Below are 20,618 nucleotides of genomic sequence, written 5' to 3'. Positions count from 1 at the left end.
CCAGATGGTGGCGCTAGTGAATTTGACCATACTTCGAGTGGGGGAAATAACACCAATTCTACAAAACTTGTCGGAGAGACTACCTCCCAGCTCGTGGTGTTCTAGATACATCATGACTTTTGTACCGGAAAGTCTTGAACTGACAGTTCAAGGAAAGAGAACTCTTAGATCAAAATATCTCTCATGAACATAGATGCATAAATTCTTAATTACAGTATATTGGGTCCAGTGATAAAAAGGATATATAGAACATACAAGTATATGTTAAATGTTTACTATATCCTGAAAGGTAAGAGTAAAATAGAATGAAATACCTCAGCCTTCCAGGTCTGAGACCCTGCAGGTGGTACCCTTGGTGGCGACAGGCTAAACGCTCCCTCTCAAATCAGTAAGAAGACAATGTCCACTTTCTCCACGCCCGCTTACTAGAGATTGTAGTCACTACAGTGAGTCAGGAAGAGAAACCTGAAAGTGTGCAGATTGCACAGGAAGAAGCCTGTCTTTCAGTGCCGAACGTTCTCTGTGATGGACTCTACCCGGAGATGGCTGCCAGGTTTATCATGAGATCGATGGGCAGGACGGAAGACCACCATTTTAAAAACAGTCATTTTCTTACATACTTAAATGAGTTAACATGAGTTGAAAAATTTAAACACATTTTATAATAGCTTCAAAAATAGTAAAATATTTCAAAGCAAAGGGACAGCATATGTGCAAGGCCTGTGCACACTAGAAACTCGCAGGAGATCGCTGAGAGAAACAGAAGTCCCAGTGAGGGGAGAGGTGGCAGTAGAGCTGAAGACCTGGTATTGTCGAGCCACCTGCTGAGTCTACAGACGCAATAAATTGCAAATCATACTTCCAGTAGGTTTAGAAATAGAGAATTCACATCTTTGAAAATTAGACACTTCAGGGGTGCTCACTGTGTTCACACAGTTGAAGTCCTTTACCATCATCAAAGTCCACAGCAATTCCACCCCAGAAGGAACCCGCGGGATTACTCCCCACCTGCAGACCCCAGCCCTGGGCCATGCCATCCGCGCCGGCCATCCGCGCTGTCCCGGGAGGCGGCCTGCGGCGGCCTTCAGTGTCTGACTTCTTCCACCTGCCACGGTTTTCACGGTTCACTCGTGGTATGCTTTCGTACTTTCTTTGTAGGGATGAACAGTTTCCCATCTGTGATACCACTTCTCGTGTACCCGTTTATCAGCTGGCGGGTGTTCGGGTCACTCTGCTTGTTGGCTGTCGGGGCTGACGCTCTCACAGCCGTTCATTACAGATCTGTGTGAGGGGTGTTTTCTTACGGATATCTACCTAGGCGTGGAACTAGTGGATAATACTGGTCTCATTTTTTGAGGAACTGTTAGGCTGTTTCCCAAGATAGTTGCATCATTTGCTTTCCAGCCAGCAGTACATTAGTTCTAATTTCTATCCTTGCTAACACTTGCTGTCACTTGATCTTTTTTGCTATAGCCATCTTATGGTGTGTGGATTTTGATTTTGATTTCCTCAGTTAATGCTGTTGAGTTTCTTACCCTGTGCTGCTTACGCGCCTTTTCTGAGAAATGGCTGTTCAGGTCGCATTCCTAGTTTTTTACTGGGTTGTCTTTTTATCGTTGGGTTCTAATTGTTGTTTATATGTTCTGGATAGTAGCCTTTTGCCAGGTATTCAACATTTTTCTCCCATTCTGTAGAGTTTCTCTTTCTTGACTGTCCTTCGAAGCACCAAAATTTTTAATTTTGATGCATTACAGTTTGTCAATTTTTCCCGTTTAGTTGTTGATGCTTTTGGGGTCAGAAAGGTCATACGAGCTTTATATGTACATTTACTTCGAACGATTTTATAGTTTTGGGGCTCTTAAATTTATGTCTGTGGTCTTTTTTAAGTTCATATTTGTATATTGTGTGAGGTCAGAATCCATTGACTAGAGAATGTATAGAAAAGATCCACACATATGCATGGTCAGTTAATTTTAGAAAAAGATACAGAAAGAATTCAATGGAGAGTAGAGAGTTTTAAACCTATTTGTAAAAACCCTGAACTGTGATATACACCTGCTGTCATATACAAAAGGATCACTAAACTGATCGTAGGCTTACAGGTAAAAGCCAAAGCTAAGAAGCAAAGAAAAAGAACACATGAGAGACATTGTGATGTTATCTTCGGCAAAGAGTTCTTAAATATGATACAAAAAGTTACGAGTGATAAGAACTACTGAATTGTACTTCATCAATAGTATTTTCCTCATATGATCCTGTTAAAGGTAGAAAACCACAGTGTGGGAGAAAATATTTGCAAATCTCCTAACTGGTAAGCCTGTATACAATTCTTTAAATTAAGAAAACAAAGCCCAATGAAAAAAAAAAAAAAAACAGGCAAAGATTTGGACAGATGTTTCACCAAAGTAGTTTTTTAAAAGTACATGTATAGATATTCAGCATCATTATTCATTAGAGAAATGAAAATAAAACTACAAGGAGGAACTTTCATACACATAATGAAATGGTTAAAAGACGGACCCACACTATGTTGGCAAGGATGTGGTCCAGTGGAACTTCCATACGTGGTTTCTGGGAATGACTGGTCTAGCAATTTATTAAAAAACCTTAACATTTCACTTCTAAGTATTTATCCAGGAAAAATGAAAGCATATATCCATAAGAAAACTTGTAGAGAGATTGAATTCTGTACATTTGTAATTTATAAAACAAAACTGGAAACAAACCAAAGACCTGTGAACAGCTGAATGAATAAACAAATTCTAGTATATTCATGTAATGAAATTCTACTCCACAATTAAAGGGAACATACTATTGATATGTAAAAACATGGATGAGTATCAAGATAACTATACAGTATAAGTGAAACCCAACGAAAGCAATACATGTGCATTATTTTATACAAGATTCTAATAAATGTACATTCGTCCACAAGTACAGAAAACATGCCACTTTTATATAAAATTCTAGATAAGGCAAATTCGCTTATCGTTGCGAAACTTGGTGGTTTTCTAGGGACTGGATGAAAGAAAGCAGAGATTGCAGAAAACTAAGGGATTAGGTGAGGGTGTAGCTGCCATTTTAATTTAATGACAGTGACTTTGACACTTCTGTGGCTGTGCACCTTAAATTTATGCACCTTAGTGCTTAGCAATTAATTATCAATGAATAAAGTAATGAAGTGACATAGTAGGTTGTTTTTTTTTTTTTAATCTATTTAGGGGTGTTTACCCCTTTAAAATGAACTGATCATTTTATTTTGTCCACTAGGTAGTAGTTATTCTTTGCCTTCTGGCACATAAAGTGTTACCCAAGCTGTTGAATTTTTGTGGAAAACATCGCAATTTTTCATTTTTAAATTTTGCTGTTGCTTTTAAAGTTTTCTTTGAGGCATTCTTAGTGAAAAAGAAATGGATGTTAGAATAATTAGATTTGTGTTTGGATTGAGTCTACAATTTTCATATTCCTATCCTTTAGCAGTTTAATCAGTACCTGAATTGCTTAGTAAGTAAAATGAGACTACATTCTTTATAATATTGATTTGAAAAACAGCAATGTAATAGTACTTTTTGTATGACATATTTTTCAGTACCTGTAGTCTTCTATGTGTATGACTTTGCTCAGTATTCTTGTATTCAATGAAGATACCTATTTTGTAAGATTATTTTCAAATTACCAAGATTACAACACCATCTGTGTAATAATGCCTCATAGTATAGTGTGCATATAGGGATTCAGAATGTGTTACTTTTTTTTAATCTCAACAACTTCTGAAAATAATGTTCCAAATTATCAGTATTGATAAAGAAATTAAATTACAACTAAGGTTCAAAAGATTGAATTTACCAATTTTTTTAACTTAGCTTGCATCTGTTACTAAAGTTCATATTATGAAATTCAGAGTTTTCTCATTTGAGTTCCAGATGAAAGTTTCTCAAAGTTCAGTATAAATTTGTAACTATACATTGGTCCTAGACACCTTCCTCTTAATTCTTTCAGCATTTTTCCTGTTCTTGATTTATTCTGTTGTATCTAAAAATAGTATGTTCCATGCTTAATTGAAGACTAGCCCGGAATGAGAAAATCCTTTTTATATGGAATGTAACTCGGTGAATTATTTCTGTTTCTACACTTTGAAAATTAAACTAAAGGAGCAAATGATAACAAATGAGCCTCAGAGTAGGACTGTGGCACAAATGTACTGGCCTGGCCTGCTTCCATTGTTCCGTTTCATCAGAAATGTACAAATACATCATTAGAGCCATATCTGAGCCCCTGCCTCTGCCTAGCCCATGTGTCTTCAGGAGAAACGAATTGATTTTACAACGCGCCCTTTGCAGTTTTCGCCGGGGTTCCCAGCCCGTGCGCTGTGCAGTCATTGCGCAAGAATATTGATTTGCGCCTTTGATATGCAGAATAACGGGGAAACAGGTTTTACGTAAAGTGTAAGCATAAAATAATTGGGACACCCAATAGATTGGGAAAAACTAAAATTTATACCTCACTGGGTCTTTTTAGGAGCCTACTACATGAAAAATTATGTTTCTAGGTATTACTGGTTGACTTAATGGTGCACATTGGAACTTTTTAAAAATTTAAGTAACATTGCATTATCACGTTACATAGGTTTAGGTGTATATTATAAAAAATTAGCTTGTTTATGTTATAACCTGGTTGCATGCATTACAGGTAACAGGTTATGTTACATCTGGTTCACCACTGAAAGTCAATTCTTCCTTTCACCGTACAGTTGACCCCTTTGACCAAAATTACCCCCTTCCCTTCTGGTAACTGCTAATAGATCTTTATTCTGAAATTTATTTTTCTTTTATTTAGTTAATCTTTTCATTTTTTTTTTTGTAAAACACATAAATGAGTGAAATCATACCGTGTCTGTCTTTCTCTGTATATGTTGCTAAGCACAATCTTCTTTATGTTCATCCATGTTGCAAGTGACAGTTTCATCTTTTTTCAGTAGTTAAGTAGTATATCATTACATATAAATTTTATTTTTTGAAAGTGTACTGTTATTAAAGTGCCATTGAAAGCAGCAAGTTCTTGGAATATGAGGGTTTCTATGTAAACCTCTTCAGAGCCTTTTTTCAAAGTCAGTTATTTTAAATATTTAAATCAGTCTTAGGAGTTAATTTGTAATGCATGCAACCAGGTTATTAAGATCCGCACTGCTGTGTCTATGTCTATTGAGTTTATTTTTGTTTTTGCAGATGGCGATGCCCAGTCACTTAAAGAACATCTAATTGATGAATTGGATTACATACTGTTGCCAACTGAGGGCTGGAATAAACTTGTCAGCTGGTACACACTGATGGAAGGTCAGGAACCAATAGCACGCAAGGTGCGTAGAAATAGCAGTTGAGTGACAATAGTCGCCTTATATAGCTCTGTTCCAGCTGCTGAGGCCTCGGGAAGTGTTGGGAGGAAAAGGCAACCAAATGTCACTGTGTAGTGTGTGATACTAACAGCTCACCCGCAGAGACTTAGCCCACATTAAAACTGCCCTCTACTGACACATTATTAACTAATGCAATCCTCACAGAAAACTCTGGGGTAAGTAAGTATCAGCGCAGGTCTCAGACCAGGGAATGAGGACAGTAGACAGTTCCCGTCTTTGGGTAGCCCATCCCGGGACTCCTGCCCACCTGTGACGAGGCAGGTGCTTCTTTCTTTCTTTCCTGATAAGCCTGTCCTTTCAGTGCAGATGCAAGAAAAGAAAGTCAAATCAATGTGCAGAGGCAGGTACCCTTCCTTTATTTTCAGTTATCATGCTGCATGGCTTTCTTGAGAAATCAGTTAGAAAATGATGAACTCTCATAAAGCTTTCTAGTTATAACCTAGAAACATTAAAAGTGATCCACTTTGTTTTCTTTTGAGACTGAAAAGTCATTTATGAAATGATGAGTGTTGCCAAACTAGAACAACACCAAATGCTCAAAGTAGATCTGACTCCACAGGAGTTTTTAATAGTGTATTTGAATGGTGTGAAGGGTTGGTAATGACCAGAATCTCTGAACATTATCTCAGTTTTTTTTTTTTCCTTCCCCTAAATAGAAATAACTAGAAAGCCTAGGAATATACACTTCTAGTAGACTGTATTTATTTGTAACCAGTACCTCAGAGTTGCTGTGTTAAATTGTATTTGTATGTTTATATAATTTAGATGCAGAATTGAATCTTGTTTTCTACATAGAATGTGAATATGCCTTTGATGTAGTGTTTAGTTTCATTCATTATTATCACTCAACCTTGCCTCATAGCCTTTTCAGAAGCAGGATTCCTCTCCTAAAGTCTATACATATATATTTACACACATTTGTATAAATTTTATGTGTGGGTATGTGTATCTGTGTATTTTTTATCACTTTATCGGTGATTGCTGAAAAATTGAGCATTCTTACTGATTGAAAGATAACTACTTACAGCTGTATATCAGTTTGGGATAAAAGAAAGAAAAGGTTTATCTGTATTGTCTTAAACTATATATGCTGTATTATTTGAACCTTAATGCTATTCTTAAAAACAAGTGTAGTATATTATACCCTAAACATCTTAGTATGGTAAACAGATTTACAAATAGATTTCACTGGTGTTACTTTTAAAAGACGTCTTGTGATTTCTTGAACACTGTCTGAAAAGCAATTTAAAGTAAAAAGGGTAACATTCTGAAAAGTTCACATGTGTGTAAAGAAAGTTTAAGACTGTTAGGAGACGGTTATTTTTAACAAGGATCCTGAAACAAACCCAGTGAGCTAAAATTCTTAGCTTTTTCCAATTGTTTGGGTGTCCCGGTTATTTTGTGTTTACACTTTATGTAAAACCTGTTTCCCAGTTATTCTGCATATCAAAGGAGCAAGTCAGTATCACTATTCGTCAATCAAGTCTGTATTTGATTTACTTTACTAATAAAGTAGGTTTTAAGCTTCAATATGCAGAGAATTGTCTGGAACCTTTACTAAATCAGCCTTCCTCCAATTTAAATCAGCAGGTCTGATAATTTGCAGATTTTCTATGCCCTAAATGAATGATAACTGCTGCAAACGACTTGTAGAGCGAATTTGTAACTTTTAGGGTTAGGAACAAGTACTTTTATGTGATGAATAAGGAGGCAGAGTTCATCTTTGGCTCACCGCAATTTGATTGATACTTAGTAGTGTTATAAGTCACTTGAAAATATTTTAATTGACATTTGTAATTCTGAAACATAGGAGTTAATGTCTAAATATTCACCTTCTGGCCTGTTTTCAAAATAATCATTATAATGATTATAATAATTAGGTCAATATAGCTTTCTGTTCTTCTTTATAAGCTTGTTTCTTCCTTTTACACAGTCTTCACAGCCATCATTTTAAAAGATTATTTCCAGTGCAGACGTATTTGATGAAGGTAGGAGACCAAACAAATATAAAGGAGCTGTTATTACATAGGCGGCTCATCTATATATGAATCGAATCTGAATGCTGAGTCATGGCAGCTCACTTTCCCTGCTAATTGCAGTTGTTCTCAAACTCAAGCTCGTATGGTATGGTCCTTTCATATAAAAAATTAGACAACATTTTCTTTAAAAGAGCCAACTTTTTTTATTAAATGTGTTTTCTCCTGTTGCTCATTTTTGTCTGGCGTTTGGCATCTCCCGGTGGTCAGCACCTGCCCTGTGGGTGGGCTTGAGCTGTGCCCCGCAGCAAGCGTTGTCTGTGCCCTGAGCTGCTGCTAATGTTTCTGTATGCCACCCGGAAGTGAACAGTGTGCTGTTTATCTTTTTCTAAAGAACAACTTTTAATACACCACTTAAAGTCGTTAAATACAGTTTTCTGAATAGTGAGAATGAGGTTTTAGCAGTGAAAGGTGCCACTGAAATGATCTTTATACGTTGTTTCGTGCCTGTTTGCTTTTCATTGATTTGACTTTCTGATAGTTCTTTCCAGGAGACTATCAGTGAGGGTTATGAAAATTGATTCTCACGTTTGAAGGAAACTGTTCATATTTAGAAAATATATATGCAATATAATTCATAATGAGTCATTTTCTTATTTTTTGCTATTTTATCCTGTTTCTTTATTCTGTTATCTACTCTACTGAGACTTTTTTCCTCAAAAAATTGAGATCTATTTCAGTTTTAGCAACCTACCACATAATTAGTACTTATGTAAATTTTTTTTAGATTCTTATTCAGATTTGAGTCCTTATTGAGATATGAGTCTAATTGATAGGACTATTTGGCTCCTAGTTTTTCTAAATATTTAAATATTACTACAGGTAATCTTTTAAAATTAAATAATAAGTCCTTTGCTACATTCTTAATTTATAAATAAGCATGAGAGAATTAAAACAAATCTCAACTAGTTAAGAGTTAAACATTGTGTATCAGCTTGTAAAGTGAATTAAGAGGAAAAGGTGCAAGGCATTGTTAACCTTTTTAGAAATGTGACTGTAGCAATGAGAATATGTAAGGCAAATTACAGCAATGTTGGATTCAACATTAAGTGCTGAATAAGCTGTTTGAATTTTTTGAGATACAACAATTTTCCTAGAAGTGAAAGATGAAATTGTTGTGTCCGTCAGTGACCCGATGCCACTGTGTGAGCCCTCCTGGGCCCCATTTGTCCACTGGGTCACGTATCGGGCCAGCTGCTATTTTCAGAAACAGTGTTGATGACTGAACCCCACAGTTAACCTTTAGAAGAGCAAAAGAAAATACACTTACTAAAAAGGTGACCCAAATTGTGTGTGTGTATGTGTTCTCTCTGCATTATTTGCATGCTTACAGCTGCTTTTTTCCGTTTGTTAGATGGAACTACTGAGTGAGTATATAAAGGTCACAGTCATTGAGGGTGGAAAACTAGCATCGATTACAGAACAGTGGCCACATAGTCTGGCAGCAGTCACTGAGTTACTTTAAAGCTGCGTTAGCATCTAGCGTGGCCCGGCTGTTGCTAACTGAAACCTAGAAAGCTTACTTGCTGCTTGGGGTCCAGTATTAAAGCTACAGGTGTGTCTCTACCTGTAGTCACAGCCTTATTTCCATTTCTGGTAAATGTTAGGCACGCTCATATTTCCTGTGTTCATAAACACTAGGTATGTTCCTGACCAGCGTATCAGAGTAGCTTCCCTGCTGCGCTGATCACCTCTCCAAACTGGCTCAGTGTTTGATAGCCTGTCGTCCAGAATCTGTTAGACGTGAACATTTACAAAGCTCTGTCTGTCTTTGCAGCCATCTGTTACCTTTACTTTCTGCTGATAAGTTTTATAGTCGCTGCATTTCAGCCGTGCCGCACAGCCGCGGTAGAGGAACATGCATTGCGTGGAGTGGAAACGCGGCGTCTGACGGGTCTGCTGTTTCGTTGTAGGTGGTGGAACAGGGCATGTTTGTGAAGCACTGCAAAGTGGAGGTGTACCTCACGGAGCTGAAGCTCTGCGAGAATGGGGGCGTGAGCAACGTGGTGACGCGAAGGTTCAGCAAAGCTGACACAATCGGTAATGCGAGACCCGCCCCTGGGCCGCCGCTGCTAGGGCCGGCGCCGGGGCTCTGAGGGGCGCGGACGCCTGGGCCGGACCTGCTCGTACGGAGCGGCGGCGTCAGCCCAGACGGCCGCGCGTCTTTCTCGGTGCCTTCTGTTAGCTTAGTGGAGTTAATGTTGGTGTCCTCCTTAAAAATCAAAGTTACTGTTTTCGCATTTGAAAATGTTTATGACATGAATATAAACTAAAGCAAAACTTTACATCTCGCTTAAATAAAAGTTGGCCAGGTGATATTGTATACCCATAATAATAAAAATGACTTTCTTAGTATGGAAAGTAACAGTTGTTTATTTCCGTTTTCCTCAATTTATTTTCTTTGATTTAAACACATTTAAGTTAATGAAGTCGAGAGGCTTAGCGTTATAATGACATTGATTTTTGTTTTTAATGAGTAGGGTAGGTCACAATTTCAGGTGGAAGTGTAGCTAAAGCTATAGCTAGCTCTACATAAATACCTATTAAAATACCTTTTTCATTCAATTTTAAAGGCCTGTTTTAAGATAAAAATTGTACTAAATTGAATGTTTTTAAATAAAAGATTATTCATTTAATAACAAAAGATGGTGCTTTTTAAATAAAATGTAGCTTGAAGTAAAACTTTCAAAAAGGCAGTGGTTTCCAAATGTGTTACTAGAAGGCGCGGTCAGTGCTGATGTCGCGGAGGGTGCTGGAGGGCGGCGCAGGACTCCGCCGAGCACCTCCCGGCCGGGCCTGCAGCCCTGAGGAGCCGCTGCGGGCTCCCCTTGGGGTAGCAGGCGTTTGTGCGCAGGTACATTTCAAGACAGAAAAATATGTTGCCCTATTTTTCCTTCTGAAATAAGTACTATTCCTTGGTCCTCAGTATTGACTCATCCAAATTTTACACATAATAAAATACATGAATGTTCTGTTTTCCTGCTCTTCATTTGCCTAGTAACTTAGAAGTTTGCGATGTAACTCGAGTACATGAATACAAGCCTCTTTCTAAAACAAATGCTTAAAATATTAGAAATTCCACCTATAGATGTCATATTGTTACATCATTATGGATAAATTATTTCTAGGTTTGTAAACACACAGGGAAGTGTGAAGCATTTCTGCGTCCTAAAGCTGGAATTTTCAGGACACCATGTGCCATTACGTTAGTCATGACACTGAATTGTGTGCCCTCGTGACCTTGTCTGCCCGACCAGGTTCATCCATTAATTCAGAGACTATTATCTGAAGTGTTCAGCCAGTTGGAAAATAGATAAGAAACAATTTTAAATACTGGCATAGTGCTTTATGGTTATTTTTAAAGTTTGGTATTTTCTTCCTTCCTAATCTCATTTCTACAGAAAAAATATACAATATATATTGATAAATGAGGTCATCCAAAATTCTCTATTACAACATTGCTGAATAATAATTCAAGGCTCGAATAGTAAAATTTAAAACTGAGAAAATGTTTTAAAACTACAAATATCAGTAACGGGTAACTTCTGCGTTCAAAACAAAGTTCTCTCATTAAGTCAAGTAAAATTTGTTACGGACTCTCATAATTGAGAAACAATCATTTCTTTGAAAAGTTTAGGATCTAGTGTAGATTTTAATCAGCATAGTTTAAATATATTAAAATGCTAAATGCTACTTACATTAAGATACAAGTTTTAAAATTGTGTATGAACCGATTTTTGTACAGCTAAAATTTCACACTGTCTTGCAGCAGTGTTTAGCAAGTTGGGTTGTCAGTACTCTAGTGGTTTTTAGTTTGCTCCCATCAGTTTTGGGAGCGCGGGATGGGAATGTGTGAGCAGACTGCCAGCACACATGTGTGTACCTTCCTGCAGTTGCTGGGCTTCAAAAGTTTGAAAGTTTCTATTACAGCAAACATTTCTGCACAAGAAAATTTGTAAGCGAAAAGTTGTAAAGTTAAAATGAACCACAGGAATTTTAGAGACTTCATAGCTACAACATAGTAGTTCACAGTTAGCGAATACTTGTATCTTAGGCACTTCAAAGGAATTTTCTCACATAAACCTCACCAGCACTGCTTCCTCGTCTCACAGGTAGGAAGCGAAGGCCTTCCAGGGCCAGGTAGCCTGCCAGGTGAGAGCTGATGTTTCACGCCTAGCCTGGAGCTTAGCTGATCTCATCTCTTAATCGCTCCCTTATACAGCCTGTGTAGGTGTTCACTGAGCTGATTTTGTTTTGCTAAAGGAAGTGAGAGGAAATACATGAGTGATAGTCTCCCGTGTGGTGGTCTTTAAAAGTAATCAAAAAGTAATCAAAACACTGATAGCTATGTATGTGAATTACAGTTCTTGTCAGGGGAGTACCTATTTTCCTTTTTTACCAAATTAATAAAACGCTTCATCCCCGCTGGTACTGTGGACTAAAAGCGAGAGCAGCAGTAGGCATAGTCCCCAAGTGGTCGGCCACATCAGAGACAGTGAACTTCGCCTTGAATACTACTTCCCCAAGTGGTTTCCTGTAGACATTGAGCATGTTCCAATAAGAAAGGTAAAATTTGGTTTGAAGAGCTCTTTGTAAAGTTTCTACTAGAATGGCTTAGCTTTTATCAAGTACTTCGCATAGGATGTCACAATTGTATATCTGTGACCTGTATTAATAGTTTTGTACTCTGTGCTTTTCTTAATTGGATGCTACCTGATTAAAGTATGGAAAATGATACAACACTCTAAACCCCTTGATAGTCTCACCCAGGGGCCTTGATTCCCAGCCCCAGCCTTGGCCTTCCTCGCCTGGTGCCTGGTGCCTGGTGCCAGCCAGCTCTGCACTTGCCTTCTGGCTGTACTTCCCCTCATCCTGCTCCCCCAGCAGCCACGCCCAGGCCCAGGCCCGCCTGGTGGTGTGGATGCCCCCCTCCCTCCACAGGAGGCTTCTCTGGGCCACTCCCCATTCTCAGGCTGAGTCTCTCCATGGCTTCCCCGGGCGAGTGCAGGTTCTCAAGGTTCTCACCAACTACATCTCCTCAGTCGTTCGCAAGAGCCTTATGTCATATTTCTGATCTCAGATATCAGGGTATCTCTATGATTATCCCGGGGCTCCTGTCTCCTCCCTTACCACCTCTTCTAATTCCCTAGCTTTTGGCACTTCCTGCATAGCAGTGTCTTTGAGATTTAGATCTCCTCTCCATGACTCTGCTTTAATTCGAGTTTCACTTGACTTGTATAATCTCAAAATATACGGTGCATGAGAAACTCAACCCCCTTCCCTCCCAAATCTGTGCACCATTCTTCCCCATCTCTGTTCATTCTCCTCACTGACTTTGCTCTTGTTTGGAATAAAATAGAATAGTTTCATAGCTCGCAAGACTGGGTCACCCTACATGACTACTTTTACTTAGTTCTACCTGGCTCGTTTCTCTTCAGCTGCATTGATGCACCAGATTGTTCACAACAAGCCGAGTACATTCCTTCAGGGCCTTGCACTGCTCTTTCCTGCCCATAGTCGTCTTCCCCCACTAGCAGGCCGTAAAACTCAATGAAGAGGATGTGTGTTTCTTACAGAGTACTAGATAGTACAGTGTAAATGCCTGTGTGTATGAGTATCAACCACCAGGAAAAAGGGAAGAAGAAATACAGACATGGTAGCAGTGACTACCTACCGGTAGTCACTAGACACTTGAAGTATGTGGAAAGAGCAAGCTGTTTCTGTAAGCGGGAAAAAGGGTCATTTTCATAAAAAGACTAAAATGAGCTCCTTCAGCTTCTTCTTCTGTCTTCCTAGGGAATGCCCTGTTCATTGTTTTGAGTGCTGGCTATGTGGGTGTTTCCAATTTGGAAAGTTATCATTGTATACTGATAACCTGTACATTCTTCTGCATGACTATTACACTTCACTACAAAGAAAAAAACAACCGTACCAAAATAGAAAACAATACTTACCAACAAACACTATTTAGCTTATGTAATCATTTAAATATTCTGGCTAATTTACTCTAGTTTTGAGATCATCAGTTAGATTTACCACTTAATGCCATAATGAAATTCTCACTGACTACAAGACTCTTAACGGAAAGTTAACTGCTAACTACACCACAAACTGTATTATCATATTAAATATAATAATTATGTAAGATAGGTACAGATTTTTCTGTTTCTTTAGAGAACATCTATATTGTATTTGTTTTCTAAGACTAGCCAGTTCTAGAATTTAGAAATATTTTCTTCATATGTCATCAGTATTCTCATCACTGTTTTCGTGAGTCCAAATCAGACAAGTTGACCAGAATTAGAAAAACTGAGTAGCATTTGTAATACCTCCTTTTAATGTTTAAATTTTTAAAGATTTATTCAGTGGTATGCTAGTGAAACATAATCACATCTCTATTCTCAAACATAGATATTCCTATGACTTATAGGCGATAAAACTACTCCAGTTAGGAAAAAGACTGCATTCACTTAGATGATTGATGTAGAGCGAAATACACCTTTCGTGTGCATTTCGACCTCCACCTGCACCTCTGCGAAGAGGCCCTGTCGCTTTCTGTTTAGCCTCAGGGTAACTTTAGGTAGCTAAACCAGCTGTGAATTACATCGGTTTAAGTTATTCTTGTTTATACTACATATAATTTTAAAAATTGTTTACACTGTCAATATAATTAAAACTACTTTCCATCTGTAGCTTCTCTAACTGTTCTTTAACTACTTTGAACTAATAACTGTCACCAGAACAGGTATTGGATTTATAATGTGTAAAAAGTTCATCCAAGGTAACATGTATATGCTTTAGAGTTCTATGACTGATTCATACTTTGTGAGATCTTAGTTACTCCAAGTTACCTGTCAGAGTTTAAGTTTCTGTTTTGTTCTCGAACAGTTCACTTGGTCTTTAAGATCTATTTTCTGTTTTGTTTTCCTGGCATATTTCCTGCATGGTTGTTCATCTAGTCTGGATTTCATATCAGCTTTTTAAATTTAGGGTTTCTGTATTGGTGAGCATTAGGGTCTATCTGTGGTATACTCTAAAGTGTTCATTATGTTTACGTGTCTTTCCTCCTTACATCTAGATACAATTGAAAAGGAAATAAGAAAAATCTTCAGTATTCCAGATGAAAAGGAGACCAGATTGTGGAACAAATACATGAGTAACACGTTTGAGCTGCTGAGTAAGCCAGACAGCACCATCCAGGACGCTGGCTTATACCAAGGACAGGTACTGTAGCCGGGCCTGCTAGGTGCAGCACACAGTGCGGGCCCCTCAAGCTGCAGCCTTGTGCACATCCTGCCAGTCTCCAGTGGGTTCTGCTCCCTCCCACCTCCTCTTTCCAGCTCACCTCTTCCCCATCCTTGCTGATCATTGGCTGATTATTCCCTCCTTGAGCTATAGAATTAGCGACTATGAAAAGAAATTATTTTTGATAAAAAAACAAAGCTAATATGATGGGTCAGTAAACGTTCTGTGCGAGTCAGATAGTAAATGTCTTTGGTGTGGTGACACATGGTCTCTGTCACAAGTGGCACGGCTGTGGGCCACAGAAGTAGCCGTGGATGCGGACTTAACCAGCGGGTGTGGCTGTGCCCAGAAACTGCGGAGCAGGCAGGGAGCTGAGTTGACTGACTCTGCGGGGAAGGGGAAGGGCAGCGCCCAGCCCGGCGGTCTTTCAGACACAGCCGCAGACCCCAGACGAGCAGTGAGTGCTGAGCGCCGCCAGCAGGCCTCGCTTTGTCTGCTGCCTGTGCTGCGGAGTTTCTGTGTGCCCCACCCGGCCCTGGCCGCCTCTGCACTGACCCCACCTGGCCTTTTGCGTGCTTCGCTTCCTGATTTCTGCTAGAAGTCTCTTTCCAGAATCCACGCCTTCGTATCTCTCCTTCGGAAACTTTCCCCAACGATTGTCTATCACAGTCCAGTTCCTTATCACAGTCGCGGTTTGGCCTCGAGTCCCGTCTTCCCGGATCTTTAGAACGTCCCATGTTGGCAGTGACCACTCCAGACGGAGGGGCAGTTGGCCAGGCACCCAGCGCTGCGTGCGTCCCTCCAGGCCGGACCCTTCTTCCTGGCTTCCATCTACCCAAGAGTCCTTGACAGCCCGCAGTGCCAGCTTAGCTGTGCCTCCCTGCCCTGTCATGTCACCTAGCTACCTCGGGAACTGTGCTCCCGGCTCCAGCACCAGGACTTCTCCTCTGCTGAGCCTGTCCTGATTGAGGTCGTGCTCAGTATCCTCCGTGACACACTTCGGTTGTCCATCGCCTGAGCTTCCCAGCTAGACTCTGAGGCTTTTGCTTGCCTTGGGCTTTGAGTTATATTTGTTTTTGAGTTATATTTCGTATCTAAACGTGGGGAGCGTGGTCCTCTAATATGATGGCAGTTTTTGTTTTATTAAAATGACTTATGACATCAGTAGATAAGAAGTTGTTAAAAAGGAACAGAGGCACATTAATTTTTGGTAAATCCCACTAGATGTCAAGTATTGTAGTAGGTTATAAAAAGTGATTTGGGGGTTTATTTTAGCCACTATATACATATATATATGTGTGTGTGTGTATTTTTTTTTTTAAGATTTATTTATGCATACAGAACTGAGGTATGGGCCAGAGGTACAAGGGCAGTGAGAGGCTTCCCCCAGAGACAGAGTGGGGAGCAGAACAGGCAGAATGGCGAAGTCCACTGCTGAGGGGAGCAGTGGGCGGGTCAGGAGAGGTCTGCCGCGCCCTGTGGGTCACCTCTGGGGCAGGGATCAAACTCGTGCTGAAGCGCTTTAGCTTCTTTGTGCTGTGCTTTTAACTGCTGCACCACCAGGGAGAGCCCTTAGGCATTATATTTTTAAGTGAAATTTTGCAAAGTCTGGTTTGTCTTATAGTATAAGGAGTTTCCTTATTGAAGATGGAGGAGAACCTTGGGACTTGTTCACTGTCCATCTGAGTTCCCCTCCACAGGCAACCAGCCCCATGGTCAGCAGACCTGTATCTCTCTCCCTGGAGACCCTTATCAGGTCTTGAAGGAACACCAGGAATAGAATTTGAAATATATAAAATTCTCTCTTGAAGTGTTTTCACTGATTGATTATATGTAATGTCTATCATTTTCACTTAAAAAAACTGAGAATTAAAGAATTTAAATAATTTTGCATTCTTGATAAGAAAGCATTTATAAGATTGTGCATAGGGAATACATTTTTTTTAATACGACTAAATAGCCACAAGAACATTTCATCTTTTAAAATAAAAATGTTTCAAAGACCATGCATTAAAATTTCCAGATTGTGAAAGCTATTTTCTCACTGATGATAAATGAATTAAACTCTTTAACTTTAAATATAAATATTTTAAAAATTGAAAGTATCTTTATTAGGAAATGGGAAAAGATGCAGTACTGAAGAGTTTGCCTCCCCAAACGGGTTGTCTCTATTGTTTTCCTGTTTGTTGTGTTCGGTTTAAGTAAATGTTGAAATCATTCTAGATCCATTTTCCTCAGAAAATTATCTTTGAGTAAAGGACTGAAATCGAACCTTCAGTGATTGAAAAGCATGTAGACTTTTACAAATCTGTAAGTAAGAAACGTGACTGCTGGCGCCGTAGCGGGAAACCAAGGAGCGTGGTTCCGTGTCTGCGGGGCCCAGCGGGTGGCACGGATCAGAGCGGCTTCCGCAGGGTTGCCAGGGGGTGCTGCTCCCCAAAAACTCTCAGCATGCTCCACCATTTGGCTCCATGGATTTTTTTCCTTGCTCAGTGTTTGTGCTGTGTGTGCTGACACGGGCTTACAGGTAACCTGGTTAAGGTTCGAGTGCCAGTTTAGTGACACCTGAAGCGTGCAGCCCTCCAAAGTGTGTTAGCAGTCTGCAGCGAAACTTAAGTTTAAGAAAAAGTTAAGATTTGTAAAGCCTTGGATTTCCTTCATTGTGTTTTCTTTTAAAGTTTTCCTCTATGAGTTTGTTTTAGCTTCTTGGGATTATCTCATATTTCTTTTGTTCAATTTAATTGTTTTTTTTTTTTTTTCTTAGTTTATCTTCTTTCCACAGACACACCCACAGCAAACACTAAAGGAAATGCTTCTTTTTTTAAACTAGAGGCTGTAAGGAAAGCTTATTGTGAACAGTACGGTACTGAAGTAAAAGTACAGCTCCGCCTTAGCATATAATTTTAATTTATTAGATATGATTTTCTGCCTTAGCATCCTGCAATAGGGAGTTTAGTCTGATTCTTGCAGATGTGACTTAGCATTTAGAGATGAAGAGATTCTGTGACTGACATGGCGATGCCGTAAATGAAGACTAACTTCCAAGCCCAGAGAAGTCACGTGTGATGTGTGGCTTGGAAGTATCTATGCCGCTGGCAGTCATTGCTAATAGTGGCAGTCACGCGTCGTTCTGCTTAACGGCATCTATAATCGTTTACTGAGCATCTGGCATTCACACAGAACTATGTCAAAAGCTACAAACCGGAAAGAAATAGAAAATGTAGTTCCTGAGCTCAAGGACTTTATCTGCTTGGCTTATCCATACTTATGCCTCAACTCATAGAATACATTGTTTTCTAGTAATTTCCCTTCCTGCCCTCTATCACTGCTGACTCATTTCTCTTCAGTTTATGTGCGTACATCTGTTTTGTATCACTTTCACATGTGTGCAGTGCCTGCTTCCCCCTCTCGGGGTCCCCGAGGTCCCACCACCTGCGTGCCTCCCACCCCTGCTCTGACCCCCTCCCCCTCTCTGGTTTATAGTTGCCTGTAAGTTGGTCATTTATTTACTTCTGACCCTTACTTGGTTTCCCTGGACCCTCCGACAAGTGAAGCCGCATCGGCGCCTTCTGATAGCTGAGGGGTCTCTCTTCCTCTCAGCTTCCTTGCCCAGCTCCTTTGGAGCTTAATGCAGATGCCTCTTCAGCTTGTCTCCTGTGGCCTCTCAATAAGCCCAGAGCTCCTTGAGCTTCTTAGTATATTCAGGTAATCTTCTGAAGCTGTTTAAAGGAAAAACACCATTTTATTGTGTCGTGTTCGCAGGTGTTAGTGATAGAGCAGAAAAATGAAGATGGGACATGGCCGAGGGGTCCTTCCGCGCCCAGGTAAGTGCCCGCGTCCCAGCTGCTTGTCGGGCTTGGGAAGGAAATTCGGAACGGTAGCAGACCTGATTGTGGGTTCAGATAGATGCATGCCCCCGTCCCTTTTCTTATTTTATATTCAGTGTACAAGTGATTTACGTTGCCATTTAAATGAAGATGATGTATTTAAAAAGACTTCCCAGTCAAATGTCTAAGAGTTCGGCAGCGTGATCATTGCAGGTACGGAGTCACCTTGTCTGAGAGTCAAGTCGCTGTTAAACATTTTAACGTTTGTCACGCCTCTTGGGATTTAACAGTACTGTTAGAGTGCAGTTTGCCAAAATGAATTTCGTGTGAAAAGACTGTTTACTTAAGTCAGTGTTTATGAATAGAAAAGCAACACAGTGGGTACGGGGGTGTCTGAAGAGCTTAATGGTGAGGGGATGCACAGTGAAGTCTGGCTTTTTTCTTTCACCTATGGAAAGAACAAGAGCTCTGCCCTCCAAACGGGGCCTCCGTGTGCCGACACTGTTATTTCTCTCCAGCGTTTTTACTCAGTATCTCATTTATTCATTTTACATAGCTGAAGCTTTATTTCTGTTAAAGAGTACCTCCCCATTTCTCCTTCCAGCTTCTAGCAAAAACTATCCTACTCCGTTTCTATGAGTTGGGCTAGTTGGGAACATCATAGACGTGAAGTCTTCCCACATTTGTCTTTCTATCTGGCTTATTTTATGTGGCACATGTCTTCCGGCTTCATCCATATTGCCACGTCCGGCAGACTTTCCTTCTTTTTCACAGCACAATAATTTCTTGCTTCCTGTATGTTCCGCAGCTTTAAGTTCCCCTCAGTGGATGTCATTCCCTGGATGTTATTTCCGTATCTTGGTGGTTGTGGGTTGCACTGCGTTGAGCACGGGAGCACAAAAATCTCTACGACACTGATTTTCTTTCTTTTAGAAAGAAATATGCTCAGAACCTGGATCTCTGGGCCATATGACAGTTCTGTTTTTAACTTCCTGAGAATCTCATACTGTTAGGAGATTCTCCCGCTGCGCCATTGTACACTTGACCAACAGTGTAAAGGGTTTCCAGCTTCTTCTCTTGGCTGGCAGCTGTCTTTTGTTGCTTCGGTGACAGCCATCCGAACAAGCACTGTGGTTTTGATTGCGTTTCCCCAATGATGACTGACACTTCGTGCCTTTCCTCTACCTGTTGGTCACTTGTATATCACCACTGAGGAAACGGCTATCATGTCCGAGGCTCGCTCTTATTTTTTTAATCTGCTTACTTGCTATTTTTTGCTACTGAGTTATTTGACTTTCCTACATGTTTTGAATATAAACCCTTTAGCAAGGGATTGATGTTTAAACATGTGCATTAAATAAGGGCTAAAGATTTAAACATATACCTGAATCTGTAAAATGCTCAGGAGAAAACATGGGGCTCATGATTCCTTGGATACGACACAAAAACAACAACGCACAGCCAGGGTGGCTTCCAACCAGGTTTCCATACAATAAAGAAAACATTCGACAGAGTGAAAAGGCAGCATAAGAAGAAATACTAGATCTGCACTCTGTTAAAACATTTAGGGCTAGCTGGAGGTCAGTGTTCAGACCTTCAATCCTTGTGCAGTAGTGTGGACCTTATGCCACCTACTGTTTTCCTTTTTCTGTGAGCTCATGAGGACTCTTGCAACGTAACAAATTAATATGTGGCAAATATTCACACTAGCTAGGACAGAAAAGTACCATGGGCAGCCTCAGAGTGGCCCGGGTCACTATAATGAATATGTTTATATTTCATTTATAATGAAAATGTTTATATTTCAGAGCGTTTGGAGTTTCAGATTTCACTAGTAAGGTATTAGGAACCTGTATTTTTAAATCCTTAAAATAATGATTTTTCAATAATTTAGTAATAGTGTAGCATTTGCTAACCTAAGAAATGAAAGATACAAACCATGTGGTGCTTACCTTTCTTCAAAGCTAGCGCACACTTTTTTATTTATTTATTTATTTATTTGTGCATACGGAACTGGGGTGCAGGCCAGAGGCTCAGGGGCGGCGAGAGGCTTCACCAGAGCCAGAGTGGGGAGCAGAACAGGCAGATAGACGAAGT

General features: G+C 39.9%; 1 protein-coding gene across 3 annotated transcripts in view; it reads left to right on the top strand.

The window, feature by feature from the left end:
* USP15 (ubiquitin specific peptidase 15) overlaps positions 1-20,618 on the top strand; it is a 76,171-nt gene that overhangs the window by 11,123 nt on the left and 44,430 nt on the right. For all 3 annotated transcript variants that reach the window (XM_012732484.1, XM_012732483.1, XM_004692601.2), the window contains exons 3-6: positions 5,226-5,356; positions 9,363-9,489; positions 14,528-14,673; positions 18,457-18,518. In XM_012732484.1, the coding sequence (XP_012587938.1) occupies positions 5,226-5,356; positions 9,363-9,489; positions 14,528-14,673; positions 18,457-18,518 (466 nt within the window). The remainder of the gene's footprint in view (positions 1-5,225; positions 5,357-9,362; positions 9,490-14,527; positions 14,674-18,456; positions 18,519-20,618) is intronic.

This window comes from Condylura cristata, unplaced genomic scaffold (genome assembly GCF_000260355.1).
Source record: "Condylura cristata isolate star-nosed mole 26May11 unplaced genomic scaffold, ConCri1.0 scaffold00034, whole genome shotgun sequence".
NCBI classification, from domain to species: Eukaryota; Metazoa; Chordata; class Mammalia; order Eulipotyphla; family Talpidae; genus Condylura; species Condylura cristata.
This window is presented reverse-complemented; position numbering and strand designations above follow the sequence as displayed.